This window comes from Haplochromis burtoni, unplaced genomic scaffold (assembly GCF_018398535.1).
Source record: "Haplochromis burtoni strain Fernald_Lab_line unplaced genomic scaffold, NCSU_Asbu1 Contig_404, whole genome shotgun sequence".
NCBI classification, from domain to species: domain Eukaryota; kingdom Metazoa; phylum Chordata; class Actinopteri; order Cichliformes; family Cichlidae; genus Haplochromis; species Haplochromis burtoni.
The window spans coordinates 304,776-322,275 of record NW_024582765.1 but is presented as its reverse complement, the minus strand read 5'-3'; the positions used below and the strand labels follow the sequence as shown (position 1 = coordinate 322,275).

The following is a 17,500-nucleotide window of genomic DNA, read 5'->3' as shown; positions in this document are numbered from 1 at the left end:
CACCGTTGCCTCTGCGTCCTCTCCGGCAGTTTCTGGAATACCAGAAAACACAAGATTATCTCTCATGCTACGGGCTTGTAGATCGATAACGGACTCTTTTATTTTTTTATTTTCAATGTTTAGCTGGGTCACGTTATCGGTGAGAGATTTGACTGACTCCCGTAGCGTGGCATTTTCAGCGGCAAGCGTTTCCACCTGCTGCTGGCTGAATTCCAGGGATTCTCTCAGAGATTTAAATTCCCGGTGTAAAATCTCCACCAGGGACAGCCTCGCATCAAAACTGGACAATCGCTTGTCGATTGACTCCAGGATGTCTGCGATGTCTTTGCCGGCAGGCGATGTTGTACCGGGGGAGTCTGCCGGGCGACATCTCTTTGATGGCGGCGTCTCAATTTTGGCGGGGAAGATGCACTCTGGGTCTTCTTCATTACTAGATTTTGAAAACAGCGGTCGATGTAATCTTGGAGAGCGTCTAAACTCTCCCCGTTGTCCTCCAGTGTGTTAGAGATGATAAAACAGATGTTGTTAGTTATATGACAATTGATATTTGGTAATACTGAAGCTTGAAAAACCTTTGTTAAACTCTATGCTACCATTCGCTTTTTTTCCGCCAATTCTCCGGCGTCTGACGTCACCTACAACATGGGTCGCTTACCTTACTCGTCACTTACCCTTCCTCCAGTTGGTCAAAGGTGTACAGTCTTCTGTTGATATAAACACAGTTGTCATCTGTGTTTATATCAACACAGCTCTTTTCTAATCTAACTGAGAACAGACAAATGTACCTATCCTCACAGACACAACACTTCTATGTCTTAAGCACTTTCTAATTACAACCCCACTTTTGAAAAGGCTGGGTCGCCGTTAAAATAAAAAAGAATGCAATGATTTCTGAAATCATTATTTAATTCAACAATAGATCAAATGTTTAAAGAAAGAAGAACCAGCTCATCCTGAGTTAAAGACGAGTTGTTAGACTTTTGTTAGAGGACTATTGTATACAGAATTCTGGATTTTCAATTATTCTGAATCTTCAGTTTCATATTTTTAATTTTTAATGTTTTTCCAAATATCTTGAATTGGTAAGAATTCTAGACTCAACCTGTTGTAATAGATGCTTTACATGGTTTCACACTGTTGTCTTAGTTACTATGTTGGTCTAAACCTTGTATTTCAGCACTGATGGATCCTTTCCAGATGTGCAAGTTGCCAAATTCATAGTCAGTAATGTATCGCCATACATCAGCGGAAACCAGCTGAATGATGCCTCTCCCTCTCCTCTTTAGTCCAGGTGAAGTGACGTCCATGTTTGCCAAAAAGAAAACAAATCAGATGTTTCTGACCTCAGAACAGATTTCCAGTTTGCCTCAGTCCATGTGACATTTGGCCCAGATTCAGGATGATGTTCACATATAAAGTGACACTGCAGGTGTGGACGGCACCGTGAGCCGTTCCCGAGTCTTTGCACTGATTTCCATGACAGAGTCAAGCCTGTTGTTAATGCAGTGCTGACTTAGGCAGAAAGCTCTCGCTCATCCAACATGGATTTCCAGGCTTGTGCATTGTGCACACGGATTTCTCTAGAACCTGTTGATGCTATTATGAGAAATTTGCAGCTTTCACAGTTGTTTATTTGACAAACAATTGTTTTGCAGCTTGTAAATGCAGTTTTTTGCAGACCGGTGCCCCCTGCCTGTCTTTACTTCTGGGAAACTGCCTGCCTGCTCTTTTTATACTCAGTCATGTGACTGGTAACAAACAGGCTGTTTATCTGCCCCATGTTCCCTCAGGTGCTTCTTAAACAATGATTTGTGGGGATTTTCAGACACTCATGATAATGAAAGTACAGCGTCACAGACTAAGCTCAAGCTGATTTCATGTCAATGTGGACACAGCTATCTGTTAACAGAGAACATTTTCTCTGTGTAAACATTTGGTGTGATTTCTGTGTTCTGTGAATAAAACGTGTTCATGAGATTTGCTAATCATTGCATTCTGCTTTTATATTTTACTCGATGTTTTTAGAATTGGCATTATTAAGCTCGTGTCACACTTATGTAGATGGCAATTGACAAGAATTTAGCGATTCTGATTCCATCACTTATCAATTTGATTTCTTATTCACTCTCACGAGGTTCTCATCGTCTCCGCGTTGAGTCAGCACCATCACTGAGCAGCGTATGAAAGAAATTACAGTCATGCACGTTAACTACATGCTGTGTGCTCCTCTGTGTTGTGATCCGTGTAGGTTCATTACTCAAAAAAGTCATCATGACGCAGAACAAGTAATGCAAAATGTTACTTAATTGCTCCCAGGAGAAAGTAATCATTGTCCTGCTTGTTGCATTACTTTTGTGTTTCTCTGTAAAATGGCCTGAAACACATTCTCTCATATGATTTAACAGGGTCTGGCTGCTGGTCTGGGGTCAGCATCACTCGGCTTAAACATGATTCTGGGTTTTGGCTACCTTAGCATGCTGTGCAGAGCACCATAATGGAGGTGTCCTGTATACGGATCATAGGCTCTGATATGGAATGTGTGAAACTATCAATACAAGCAACCGAAGCTGTTTTCCTCTGCCGTACGGTGCTGAGGAAAAACTGAAGGAGCTCAAACATCTGGAGCGAGCTTAAAGAAAAACTTTTCAAAGCTCAAAGGAGCTAGTTGATGTGGTTTTGGCAGCTCATGAAGCCCCATAGATCATTGTTGGTGGTTTTCTGGGAATGCCTAACAGAGGGGAATGTGACGCAGACCTAGAACATGCCGGGGTGATCTTCAGAGTCCTCCATGAAAAGCTAGAGGATGTGGCTGAGGTCTGTCTGGCTGTGAAACTATCAGCGTTCATTTTGGTTCCCTTTCAGCCGGTGGAACATTTGAAGGAATACTAATGAAACTGGGGAGAACGTTGATCTTTAAAGCAAACAATCACCAGCATTTTTATAGTCATAAACCTACTGAGGAGGGAACCAACTAAAGACAGACAAATGGTTGTAGTGGACGCTTGCAAGGAATAACAGAACTGCATTACAGTTTTTTACAGACGCTAGGACACATTTCACAATACTTAGGTCACTTTTGCAAAACTCTTCACACAATCCTCCTAACTGACCGTCAGCTTGGCAAAGCAGTTCATTTCACATTCAAAATGCACTACAACTACCAAAACACTTCATTCAGGTCTCAAATAAACTCATTCTTCCAGAACACTAGCAAAGGTTGACAGCCGACAAACACACTTTGTCACCCACAAAACAATGACCTAAAAAACACTAACAACATGTAGCATTACAGTGTTTTCTTGTGTAAAACAAGGACACATCTCTGTTTATAATTTCAATATATGTTACTGGAATGAATCAGACATCATGCAGAATTCATTAATATTTGTTTATGTATTTTTATTTTTTTGCACTAAGTAATCCCAAAATACAAGAATTTGTATACACACCATCCACTGATACACATACAATAGTAATGCTAATATACTCGGTCTCCTCCATTTGGCCACAGGTTCTCATCCACATCACATCTCATGTCATCTAGGGCAACACACCTAGGAAAGAATCTTCTGGCTGCCAGAATTGAAGGAAATGAAAAATTGAAGGAGTAACACCTGTGCAGATGTTCATCTACAATGAGGATCAGCTGTGGCTGGTTAAACTGCATGTTTAGATTTAAAATATGTTTCAATAAAATATTGCTGTTGCATTTTGCTGTCTTTTCAAGTTTTGCATTGTGTTATTGTTTTGGCCATAAGTTTAACAGTTTTGAAAACAGTATGTAAGCACATGCAAAATGTCCTGTACATACAAAGGTTTTTGGCAGTTGTTGTGTCTGAGTGAGAAGATAATTCATAAAATTTGAGAGATGCAGTCATTGAATGCATTTTGTGCCAAAACAATGATAACTGGTCCTCAGTTTAGCCCACATAGACTTCGTTTTGCAAAAGTGACCTAAGTATTGAGAAATGTGTCCTAGCGTCTGTAAAAAACTGTAATATATTGAAATGCAGTGTCTCATCATTTCCACAAACACTGGGCGTTTCCAGCTGCAGGTCTTCACTCCTACATTTTTGCAGTCTGCTCTGTTATTGATGTGTGTTTCAAGAATAAGTTGTGCACGGTGTTTGAAGGCAGAGCACTGCAGACATTGTGGTTTGATTTTTATTTTCTACCAAATGAATTGTTGTTTTGTGCAAACATTTGGATGCCATTTGGAATACTTCGTCCTTTGTAGTTGCACACTTCATTATTTGCCTGCAGCTGCTAATTATTTTTTTAAGCTGGTTTTTGTGCAATGGGCAGAGACAATTCTGCAACATGAAATATATTATGGCCTAATGGTTAACATGCACATTTGAGGACCTGAAGGCTGACTGTGATTGGATCAGAGTCATGACAGAACTGGGTGACGGCATGAGAAAGGAGACATAGTTAATTATAGACCGTTGCCCAAAACACAGGAACATGATGAGTGAACTGTGCAGCTCGACAGTGACAAATTATAATGACACAAACTATATTTTCAAGTTATACTTACTTTACTTTTAGTGTCTAAAACATTTTAGTGTTATACAATTAAAAGTTTCATTGCATACATACAGCAAGTTGTGGAATCATGCAGACAGATCACATTTCTATTATAACAGATTATTTCTCTAGCATTAAGGTGCACTCAGCGCCACACTTTGTCACACTCATACCCACGCACATTTATCTCGAATAAAAGATTAGATTAGATTTTAAACATGCTGGTTTTCATGAATGCATTTCCCAGTACAACAGTTACATTACCAGTCTCCTCAGTGAAGTGGGATTTAAGGATCAATTCATAGTTTAGTAAGAAATCCAGCAGGATATTTTCTGTGTGTGTAAATGTGTGTCTGGGACAAACAGGGTTTGGATTTCTTTCCCTTGCGTTGTGTAGCAGCTACAGTGCCACACTGTTGTCTTTGTAAAACCCTGAGAGTTTATTGCTGTTTATCTGCTTTCTGCAGTCTCCTGTGCTAAAGACCCAGACAATCACCATCTCAGATGTTACCAATTCTGTAAGAGGAACTGCAGCCTACAAGGACATACCCTTAGTTCACACTGAAACCAAGACCATCACATACGAGTCAGCTCAGGTGAGGTGAATTTGAGACATTTCCCCCTTACAAAAATATGCATTTTACGAGTTATTTTCTCACATTAAACACAAAGTATAGTCTTTTTTTTAACTTTGTATGCAATGCTACTACACACTGTCTGGTTTTCATAAGCCTGGCCGAAAGTTTTGGCCCTAGTATTAAGGAGTGGTCAACATAATGGCCTTAATACAAGAATTAAATAAGGTGTTTGGAAGCAGACTGGTGGGCTGACGTTCTGGCCTGGAATCAAAGGCCCACCACAGTCACAGTTATTAGCCTGGTACAAGCAGAAAAAGGTGGTCACGCAGAAGAACAAGCAGTCTTCCTGGGAAAGGCTTTTCACCCACCTTCATAGGCCTTGGGTCAATACGGAGTGTTTCCACAGCAGATTCTGGGAATACAACACTCGAGCTCTTCCTCTCCACGCCTGGATGGTCACCTCCTAATTACAGAGTAGGCTTTCCCCCCTCCTGTTATCCACAGGTCCAGCAAACCAGCAGTTTCCAATCCAGTCTATTATCACAACAAATCCACGTAAATCTATTTAAAACGAATCCTCTGTCTGGTAAAATGTAATTATTTTAACAGCAAAACCATCCAGGCCAGGTGAAAACTACTTTCATTTAAAATATCCTTTTCCCTCACTGGAGTCTCCAAGACCCCTTTACTAGTCCCTGTACGCGACTCCAAATAGCTGGGCTAGAGTGGAATCTCCACTCCCACATGGTGTGGCCTATATCTCACACAACAACACAAAAGCATGCAATAACTGAAATGTAAAATAATGCCAACTCTACGTTTAGTGGCAGATTTGATTCTACAGCACTAGCATGACCTGCTAATTTGTCAATATTAATAATTAGGTGGGTCATCTGTTAAACACAGGGCTGGGATTCAAAACAGCTGATCAGATCAAACCTGCATAGCAGTGAAACTGTAAAGTTCAGTCCTTGATCCTGTTACCAAACCACATTTTCTAGCTTATGTTGACGCTGTATAATATATTCTTAATTCGGTTTTGTTTTTATGTCAGCTCTCGATCGTGTCCTGTGATTGGTCCAGTTTCCAGGAATGGATTTGCAGTATTCAGCACCCCCCCTCATTACAGCCTGAGCGTCTGTTATTTTTTTTCCCCGCTGTTGTGACTGCTGTGAACACTTGTCTGGTTTCCCTCTCAGACACTGTTATTTAACTTTCTTCAGACTGACTCCGGCGCAGCACGCTTCTCTCCTGGAATATAATTATAATATAATTTCTCTGCTTCACCTAGAGAGCTGAGGGACATCTAACCGAATATTAGTGGGGGTGTCTGTGTGTATCTGAGCCTGTGTTGATTACAGAAAATCCAACATAAATTACTTTAACATAAATGTTTAAAATTGAGGGGGCTTAAAGCGATTTCTACTATAGTACTATAGATACTCTATCCTCCAATATACAAACTAACATGACTTTACATTTCCCTGGAAATACTTTGTATTCAATGACTGAAGTCTAGAGCCCAAGAACCTCATCAGACGCTGCATTTCCTCCTTGAGATGCTCTGCCAGGCCAGAACTGAACCAGCCTCAGTTGCTGCTTCTTTGTGGATCTCACTGCCTGCAGTTTTGTCTTTTTTAGGTTGAGCTCATGTGACTGAGTTAGCCATGGATCAACATCCCATGTCTTTGCTTGTAGTATGCTTCGGGTGATTAATCATTTGTACTGTTAAGTGCTGTTTGTTCAGTTTTGCAAGAAGTTGGTGATACGTCAGAGTTTTCACACCACTCACTGTTACATTGTTGCTTATATTGTTGGGATGGCCCATCTTGCTTTGGTGCTTCAGTTTCAAATGCTTTACCAGTTTGCATTTAGCCACATTGCTACTGTAAACACTGGAAGCTTTAGCAGAGCGTTCTTGGTTTTCACCTGGATGTGCACCGTGGACACTGGAACGACACAAATCTAATCAATGCCATTTTCAGCTGGTAGATGTCCAAGTCCCACAGAAAAGAGCAACGATTTGTAGCTTCAAGTTAATAATAACCTTTATTAGAATAGCAAAAGTACACATTTCACTTTTAACTGTTATTATATATTAACAACGCAAAGTCTGTAAAACCTTTATAGGTCTGCACACTTTTATCCCTTTTCTGACATAATGAAGTTCATGTGCTGTGTTTAAATGTGTGAGTAATTTCTTGTTTGGTACTTAAAGTTATCTCTCCCACAGCCGGTGGACAGTGTGGCAGAGAGGGAGTCAGGAGTGCTGCTGAGTGCCCAGACGATTACTTCTGAGACCATCAGCACCACCACCACCACCCAGATCACCAAGGTCTGGCACACTTCACTAACAGCTTCTCAGGCAGTAGAGATCAGTACACTATCACTATGTTGTGAAAAATGTCTGCTATTAGTCACTTAAACTACAGATGGCACGATACCACTTTTTTATGTGCGATAACGATAAATTTGGATATCTGGCGATACCGATATGAATCCGATAGTGTTTTTTTAATCAATAAAACTGTTTTTTTTATAAATATCTTGCTGCGTTTTGTATAAATTCATACTCAAGTTAAAAAAAAAATAAAGCTATTCTGTTATACCTGTATGTAAAAAACACACTGCACCCAAAATAATTCATAGTTCAGCAAAACTGATCAATCTAATAAACGTAAACCTGCTGCATCCTCCCTACTCTGGTATTTTAAAGAGTACTTACCAGAAATATATTAAAAAAACTAACTAATAAAACAACAAACTCCCAGCAAAAAAAAAAAAAGGGAACCACCCCCCGCCCTCCACCTCATGATGCTTAATCAACTTTAATTTAATGCACATGTAAAAAACAAATGCACAGAAATCAATTATTTTTCAAGAATAATTAAACAGATTCAACATCTTTCTTCAACAGAACTGCAGACTGCACAGATGGTTCCCAAAGGAAAAAGTACTACAGCTTACTAGGGTATATTAGACTTAACAGTCACTATATACAGTAGTGGACTTCTATACATTTTACATCAGATTAAAACTTTGGGTGTAAGATTCAGATAATTATTTATTAAAAGCTCCACATTTTAAATGAGAATAAGAAAGAAAAGTATGTCTTTGTGCCCCCTTTCCCTGTTCATGCCCTATCGGCCCCCCTGGCTAAACTTTGCTAGATCCGCCCCTGCACAGTTACGTCAGCTGTGTAGAAAAAGATCCTGGTGTAGAAAGTAATATTAAATAAATTCTAACAAAAGCTTAAACGTGCTGCTGTTGTTCAGCCGCTGGTTTCCTCTTTCTGGTGCAAAAACGAACAAGAGAGACGATCAGCTGATCATTGATCAGTTTCATGACTGAAGTAGCAGCAGGAGTGAGAGAGAGGCAGTCGCTCCATGTATCGGTTGTTAAGCTTAACGTGGGGATGCTTTACAAACATTCAGAGATGAACTTACACACTTGCTTTACTTCTCTCTGGGATCACTTCCTCAGAGATGAAATGCTGGTTTGGTAGCGAGGCTACAAACACACAGCCGCTCTATCACGTGAGCACACTGCTGCGACGTGCTGCGGTTATGAGCAGAGTTACGCCGTGTCGCAGGTTTTGTGAGGTGCTTGTGTGATATTTAATGGATCGGATTACATCTTTTATTTCTCTCTGATATCCGATCCAGTAATTTACGTCAGTATCAGACTGATACCGATACGTAATATCGGATCGGTCCATCTCTAACTTAAACCAGCTGACTTGAAACACAGGCTGTGTTTGAGTGGCAGACATTTTCAGTGTGGGTGTACTTTATTAAATCAGATGTGACTGTTTGCATCCTCGTCTCTCCCAACAACAACACTCTCAGATGATGCCATGTTTTTTACATAGTTATCTTTTAGTATTTTCATGTAACAGAGCACAACTCAAACTCATGAATGCTACTGATCTAATATAGGCAACAAAATGACTTTGTTACAGTCAGATCATCAGTTTGCAGTGTTTCAGGGTAAAGATAACTGGCACATAACTTCAGATGATTCAGTCAGGTACATTTTGTGATCAGCTGTTGGAACAGTCACTACATAACTCTGTGCTCCTCCCGGCCATCAGACTTCTGCTCTGAGCCTCTGAGATCTCACACAGTCTCCATCAGAAACAGTTAGTTCAATTCTTATGTGAAAGACATACTCTCCTACATCTGCTTCATTCAGCTGACATACTGATACGTTTGATATACTGTTTCCATATACGAAAAACTTTCACAAGCATACTCTTATACTGTTACCTGCTAATGCTGAAATGAACTGCCTGTGACTGTGTCTGTAGAAGTTTCCACTCAGTAAGTGGCGTCTTCTGGCCTCACGCTGGTGAATGTGGTGTGAGGTCATTTGGTCCTGGATTTAAGAGGAGTCACTGTCATTTCACTCAGGATTTTCCAGCGAACGCCAATTCTGTTCAGAGGAGAAATAAAGACAGAGGGAGGATTTAGATTTTTAAAGCTTGTGTCACATCTCTGTTACAGACGGTGAAAGGAGGGATCTCTGAGACTCGCATTGAAAAGAGAATTGTCATCACTGGGGACACAGAAATAGATCATGACAAGGTAAATTCATTATGGAGCATTTCTCACTGCTTCGTTGTTCACACTAAATCATGTTTTCCTTAAAGGTCTGTGTGTTAGCTTATACGCTGATTTACAGGAAATGTACCACATAAGTGACCCTGGGATTATGTGCAGGCCTAGCTTGCCCCACAGAGCAGTATGTCCAGTAAATATATGCTACATGAAAGTCATGTTCGTCACAACAGTGCGTGTCGTGCAGGTCATTTAGGAGTGTGGTGTTTACTCTGTAGGCTTTGGCCCAGGCCATTAAAGAGGCAAAGGAGCAGCACCCAGATATGTCTGTCACCAAAGTGGTCGTGCATCAGGAGACGGAGATCACCCCAGAGTAAGACGGACTGATCCTGTGGAAGGCAAGTGATACATCTGGATTTCATCTGTCCCCCACCAAGTATCCACTGGTCTGACTGAAAATCACTTGTGAAGATCATATTGAGTATAATTATAATTGTGACGAGGATAAAAGAAGATGTTGAAAAAGTTTAAACTTAACCAAGAATTCAGACTTAAACTCAAACCTCCTAACCACCTCCACCTAACCACTAACCAGCATAAATAATTAAGAAACGGCAGTCACTGTTTACAATAACAGCCACCAAAAGAAACTTATTTACAGTAAAAGCTACCATGGAGACGAACTACATCACCAAACTGTGTTTAAAACACAAGAGGACCGTGATAAGTAATGATAGAAACCGACTGAACCGAGTCATGGAAACATGGAGATGTTTATGAAGGACACAGATCAGTAATTAAATGAAAACCTGCAGAAGTATCTCAGGTGTTTGCATGAAAGTGAAACATGGTACTTCCACAGTGTAAGGTGTTAGGGCCCATGTGGCTTTAATTGTTGCCTTGGATATGTGATGTTAAAGGGTCCAGGCTGGGAATCTGATGCTGTTGAGCTGGTTGGCAGGCTGGTATGTAAACGGCCCAGCCTGCCTCCCAGTTTGTCTGAACATGTGAGCAGGGCTGGGAGGGCTGGGAGGGCTGGGAGGGCTGCAGATTGTTGAAGCCCTCAGTGCTGTCTCACAGGAAGATCAGGAAGGCACGATGCCAACTAAAGCTACCAAAGTGGTAAAAGGAACAATAATCATAGTTTTGTAAAACACTTTGTTTCAAGTTCCAGAGAATAAAAAACCAACAGAGACAGATTTTTGTTGGTGTGTTAACAAACTCAGTAGCATTACTGGAGTGAAGCTCCGCAGACAGAGCTAATGTAGAGAAACAGAGGCTGGGTGAATCTATGCTAACAGCTTCCACGAAGAGCTGCGTCATGTACGAGCACATGGGTCCTTAAACACTTTCAGCCAGTGTGTTTGCTGCCAATGTGGAGTCAATGAATGGCCTCAATCACATGATCCTTGCTCAATATCCCAGTAATGTGTGTATATATATGACAGTATATGAACTGTAAATGTTTGATGGTCAGTTTCACCACTTTTTGATGAATTGTACAATAAAAACACATTATTATTCTTTTTCCATAAAAAAATGTTTTATTATAATGGCCAATAAAAATGAATTATAAAGTATTTTAAATAAACTATTAAAAATAAATGAATCTAAAGTTCAGCAGACGACAGAAACAACAATCAAATAAAATTTTGATTGTTTACATGTATGGTTAAAAAAAGCTCTTTAAGACTAATGTCGTGTTATACAATTCAAATTACATTACGTATATATTAAAATTCTCATTTTCTATGTAATATTTCTTGCTTCATTTTCTTTTTTGGTGTTGGGGCCTTTTCCTTTGTGCTCAGATAGCTGACTGTCTTGTGATCAAAAATGCAGATATTTTCATGGTAAACGCCACTAAATATTCTTTTATTCTTTCTGTACTTTCTGTCATCTTTCCTCAATCAAACTTCGGCCCTCTCAGCTACCCCCCACTCCACCCCATTCCTCCTCGTATCTCCATCACACCATTTTACCTCAGCGCACCCAGCAACCATCAACGGGAACCACCAGACCTCATCAGAGTGAACTAGCTTCAACAATGACAAATGAACTTGACTCCACGAGTGTGAAGTTTGGCCTGAAGGAGACAGAGTCACCAGAAAATTCCCAAGAACCCTGCCAGTATTCCCCACAATCCCCCTCTTGTTCCATTTACTGCCAAAAGAGCAGCTGCTGGAGTTATGGATGAAAAATCATCTTTTTTTAAATATGAAAAAGAAATTAAAGAATAGCATTTGTGGATTTCTTCCTCTCCAATTTGTGTGGAGATTTTAAGAAAAAATCAAGGGCATTTGGTCTTTTACTCTTGATATATTGGTAATTTATTTTTCTACAGCTTTTCTTACCATCAGAATTGGTTACCAGTAACTTGAAAATCAAGTATTTTGTAACAATGTATCCGAGCAGCATTGACAAAGGGATTGTGGGTGATGTCACTTGGGATTGTACACTTTGGGACTTGCAGGATCCCTCTCAAATTTTAGTGCAAGTTTGGTGTCATTTCTTGTACAGTAAATATTTTATTTTCCCTCTCGACGTAAAAATAATATTTTTTCAATTTGTGTATAGGAAAGATTGATTGTATCAAACTAACGTGCGGGAATTAATCCTTTCATCTGACAAAGTTCTGGCATTTGTTCAGTGACACCTTTTGATTGTTTAGTTGTGTTTTTGTGCTCGTGTTACCAAAACAGGGCTTCATCAGGACCACAGAGATCGTAGTGCACTGACATGACTTTTATTTATTTCCACCTTTGTGCGTTTTGTGTTTTAGATATGATTTTACATGACAACGTTCCCCACATCGGTTATAGTTTCTGCATAACGTTTCTAATTTTCCTCACAGTGGGCAGTGTGTACACTTAGCGCTGCTTTAAAGACATCTGTGAAATATTGAAGTCGGTAAAGAGAAGAGCAAAACTTCAGCGTCTGTATATTTAGACTTTATTATATAAAATCTATTGCATCACATTAAAATGATAGGAATGGTTGACATATCTGACACTTAATAATACGATAAATTGGGATAATTTTCTGTTATATTTCAAAGAACAACACAATACAGATTATCAGCTTATTATAATGGAACAACAGAAAGGGGATGAATGTGGTGACATTACACCAGTAAGGGGAAAGACACAGAGAGAAGAAAGTCGGCATGTAATGAAGCAACAAATAGAAACGAGATGAAAGAACAGAATCAGCAGTGATGATGAATTCTTCTCACACTGTCTAACTTCCATATGTCTGCAATAATATTTGAACAGTATGATTATGACGTGTGTACTTCCTGGAGGACAAAGCCGACCACGCCTGTACACACCGCCCACTGGAAGCAGAAACAGAGTCACACTGCCACTCAGACGTTTGGGGCCACTTTTTGAAAAAGAACATGATTTTTGTTTACCTCGAACATAAAATGACAACAAATGACAATGAACAATAAAGTGGGTATACTAACACAACTAGAAAAGGGGTTTTGTTGCAAACCTAGCCTTAGCCTTTATAACTGGGACCCCAGTTCACCCTGAACACGTCACGGATCAACGACATAAATGTCCTTTCTACAGCTCTCATTCATTTGTGTCATCCAGTGAGTTTTTGTTAACCTTAAAATGTCCGGCATCAAATTAATGAAATACAGTCAATATTTTTACAGTTTAAAGAACATTTCAGCGTGACTTTAGGCGTTTTAGCACCAGTGCACACTTTGCACTTTATCTTCAAACGCCAGACTTTTAGTTTAAGATCCTCTCCAGTGTTTGTTGTTCTCACTGTATCATTATGATCACGGTACTCCTCCTCCTCTGTGTCAGCAGTCCACATCTTATTTTCTGTGTATGTTTTCTTAGATGTAACCCTCACATGGTCATCACACAAAAACATGTAAAAAGCACCATGCACTAAATAAACACTGTTGTGGTCATTATTGACATTCTCATCGCCAGCGTCGTCCTTCCTGATGCTTTTGCATACATTTAAGGTCAGTTCACTCTAAATATCGATATGTAATCGAAGCATTATCACCATAGTAACTAATAAAATGCACCATGTTCAAATACTCCTGAGGCTTTAGAGATAACGTAATCGTTTTGCTGATTCCACCATCCTGATTTTTTATCCCAATGTAAATATTTGAATCACCCTGTAGACAGTTAACCATGTAAAACTCTGTCATTTTAAATCTTTCTTGTTATTATTTCTATTAAGAGTAATCGATTATGCTTTGTTAATCAATTTGTAGCTTTATTTCTGCGCTGTGCTGAGCAAACAGCTTGTTCTGGCTCTGACATCCGTTCTGTAGAACTTACCTGATGCCACAGGTTCTTAGATGACTTTTTAAATGCAGCAATTAAATGTTTAGATATTAAATTCATTAAGAAAATGAATTAGTAAAATTCTTTTATTGACATATTTATTTTCTAAAATTAAAAAAGGCCCCAGTTCTATTTACAGTGCTGTAGTAGATTTTTAGATTGTCATATTAATATGGAAAATCTGCTTGTGGGCTGTAAACATACTTTGAAATAGTGTAACTATTAATAATTATGCTGCACACAAAACATTTATGTAACTTTATTTGTAAAGCACTTTAAATCAGTCACAGGTGACACAAAGTGCTGAACATGAGAAAGAAATAGACAAATATATTGGATATCATGCTCTTCAATGAAACAGTTTAACTGAGCAGAAACTATTTTCTCTAAATATCTTTCAAAGAAGTTGCAGCTTGCAGAGGAGCCCTGTTTTTTGTTTTTGACGTCAGTTTAAGATCATGTTTTTTAATCAAAGGTTGCATATTTGCATGTTTAAAATTCGCAGGAACCACATTCAAAGACAGACTGATGTTGATAATGGAGAAAGTCAGCCGACCTATGATCTCTTCAAAACCTCTTTCAAAAAAAAAAATAGAGGCGCAGCGGCATCGTGGAGAAACCTGAGGGTTAAGCGAATCACATTCACTAAAACTGACAGTCACAGCTCAAGCTGTTTGAGAACAGCAGAAAAAGGGACAGAGACAGAGTCCCGATGCATGCTCAATCATCCAGGCAAGGAAATCCCAGAAAGTTTATATTCTCTTCATCTGGACGTTTTCAGTGGGAGAAACGTTTCATCATCATCAGGTGACGTCTTCAGTCTCAGCTGACTGCAGGCTTCCAACCTTTAAACAGGACATTTACACAATAACTGAAACCAGCAGCACTGAAGGAACAATGGGGTGGATTTATACATCGGGGAAACCAATCAACCTCTGGGTAAGAGGATGACACAACACAGAAGAGCCACCTCGTCAGGCCAGGTCTCTGCAGTCTATGCACACCTACAGGCCAGTGGACACTCTTTCAATGATGAGGATGAGGATCCTCCTGGACAGGGAGGAACGCTGGTTTGAAGGCGGAGTCAAGGAGGCCATTTACATGAAAAGGGAAAGACCATCTCTGAATGGAGGAGGGGCCTAAGGGTCCATCTGTCACCATCTTACAATGCTGTGATTGCAGCCATTCCCCAGCTCTCTGTGAATGATCTCTGATCTGCTGCAGCCCGATGTCCCCAGCAGGTCCCTGAGGTCATCCGATCAGGGCTTACTTGCTATAAAAAAAGACTAAGATGAGCACTAAGGGTGACAGAGCTACGTTCTTGGACTCTCTCCCCCAAACCTGTAAAACTGTGGACTCAGTAGTTGTTTTTAAAAACAACTCAAAACTCACCTTTTTAAAACTGCTTTTGATTAATTTTTGCCTGTTTTATATTGTCTGTTTTGCCTTTTATTATTTGTTATCTTATGTGCAGCACTTTCTGACTCTGTCTAGATAGGAGGTGCTATATAAATAAAATTGTATTTATTTATTTATTTAATGGGACTCATGGCCATTGATCAGTGGTTGTTGATCAATGGTCACGACCTCACAGCCCATTGTTCCTTCAGTGCTGCTGGTTTCAGTCATTGTGCAAATGTCCTGTTTATAAGAAACCTGCAGTCAGCTGAGACTGAAGACGTCACCTGATGATGACGAAACGTTTCTCCCACTGAAAACATCCAGATGAACAGAATCAACCTTTTGGGGACCGAGACAGAAGGATCTGAAACGAGCTGAAATGAAAGCCCCTGTGGTTTTACCAACAAGTTTCATGTTATCAATGAAAAATGCAGAGATTTATTGCAAACATCAGATGCAGCTCACAGACAGACTTTGAGACTTCAGGCATATTAGGACATTAGGAATACATGTGTAAATAGCACATGTGGGTTTATGACAGCTGGATGAAATAGTGAGGCAGTGATAATTGTTCTTTCCCAGATTTTAAGTGTCTCTAAGAGGGTCCTGGACCCCCTGATGATCCTCCACCTAATCACATGAGCCAAGGTGTGAAAACAGGTGTAGGTCACAATCAGCCAAGGTGTTGGGTGAGCTCATTGTGAATCCTAGCCACATCCTATCATGTTGATATCAGATGACGCAGGATGTGCGTGGACGTTAAGGCGTCCAGATTTTAGATGGCAGACAGTTGGTGTGGTAAGCCCCGCCTCTTTTGAAAGATGGCCGTTCACAGTGGACATGGATGCTTCTTTCACTCCACTTTCAAACCATCTGTCTTCTCTCTACAAAATGTGAACACTGGCATCCTGAGAGAGTGACCTTTGACCTTTAGATGTGTTTATGAAGTGGCTGTTTGGTGTCTCCTTTGTAGAGGTCTGAGCGCTCCTCGCTGCACTGCACAGCTACGTTGTTCAGTTTGTGTTTGTGATGAACCAGTTTGTGTCTGAGTCTGAAGTGCACTGGGATGTCGTGTTTGGGGAAGACTCTCCTGAGTTTCTCTGATAAACCTGCTACATCAGGGACGATGATGTTGTTCTGGTTTTCCTTCTGTTTCTCCCTAATTGGTGTCTGACCTTGTTTACTATCTGATTAAGTTAACCACATGTTTTAAGAGCTTTCTTTACATGTGTGCGTTCATTTTCTTTCCCTTCTGCTTCAGAGGGAACGTTTTATGCTCGGTGTTGCAAGGTGTCGATTTTCGAAACACAGGCCTTGTTCCTCTTTCTTCTACACGATCGCTCAGTTTGTTTTCTATCATTCATTGCATCCTTGTATGTCGACCTCTGTTCTGCATTGATACAGAGCCCCTATCAGTGCCAGCTTGTGCAGTAAAGACTTCATTAAATGCCTCCTTTATGTGGAATCTACAGATACTGTAAGTACTGCAGGGTCTGCATTCACAGGGTTCAGTGTGAATCAGTTTGATGGAAACAAATCTGTCAAATACACACAGAACTGTTAGGTCTGTGCCCCTGAGTGATTCCTTTTTTAAAATTATTTTTTGTAATGATTAAAGTTTCAATTCATCAGCTTTGTTGCTGAAAGCTCCGAGCCAACTCCAGAGTTCATTAACTGTGTTCCAGGTCATTACACTGATAATATGAAAGTCTTAGTACTGCTAGATGTTCTGTCAGACGTATCAGGGAGGCAATACAACCGAGAAAAACATTCAGAAGATAAAGGAGATGTAAGTAAGACACATTTCAGAAACAAAAACACATCATTGGTCCCCACTTCTTTAGTTGAATCTATGAAAGGGAACATGAACTGTAACACAGCTTCACAGTCGTATAGCAGTAACAGTAAAAAGTTGAATCCCAAAAACTTGATATAAATCATACAGGGAGTGCAGAATTATTAGGCAAGTTGTATTTTTGAGGAATAATGTTATTATTGAACAACAACCATGTTCTCAATGAACCAAAAAACTCATTAATATCAAAGCTGAATGTTTTTGGAAGTAGTTTTTAGTTTGTTTTTAGTTTTAGCTATTTTAGGGGGATAT

The 17,500-nt window shown here is 39.9% G+C and overlaps 1 protein-coding gene across 11 annotated transcripts in view; it reads left to right on the top strand.

The window, feature by feature from the left end:
* The window catches only part of epb41a (erythrocyte membrane protein band 4.1a), a 64,011-nt gene extending 50,403 nt beyond the window's left edge, over positions 1-13,608 (top strand). For 10 of the 11 annotated variants that reach the window (XM_042212971.1, XM_042212974.1, XM_042212973.1 and 7 more), the window contains 5 exons: positions 4,998-5,126; positions 7,342-7,443; positions 9,614-9,694; positions 9,946-10,065; positions 11,598-13,608. In XM_042212971.1, the coding sequence (XP_042068905.1) occupies positions 4,998-5,126; positions 7,342-7,443; positions 9,614-9,694; positions 9,946-10,044 (411 nt within the window). In that variant the 3' untranslated portion in view covers positions 10,045-10,065; positions 11,598-13,608. The remainder of the gene's footprint in view (positions 1-4,997; positions 5,127-7,341; positions 7,444-9,613; positions 9,695-9,945; positions 10,066-11,597) is intronic. The other variant, XM_042212978.1, reaches the window with a different exon arrangement.
* The last annotated feature ends 3,892 nt before the right edge of the window (positions 13,609-17,500 follow it).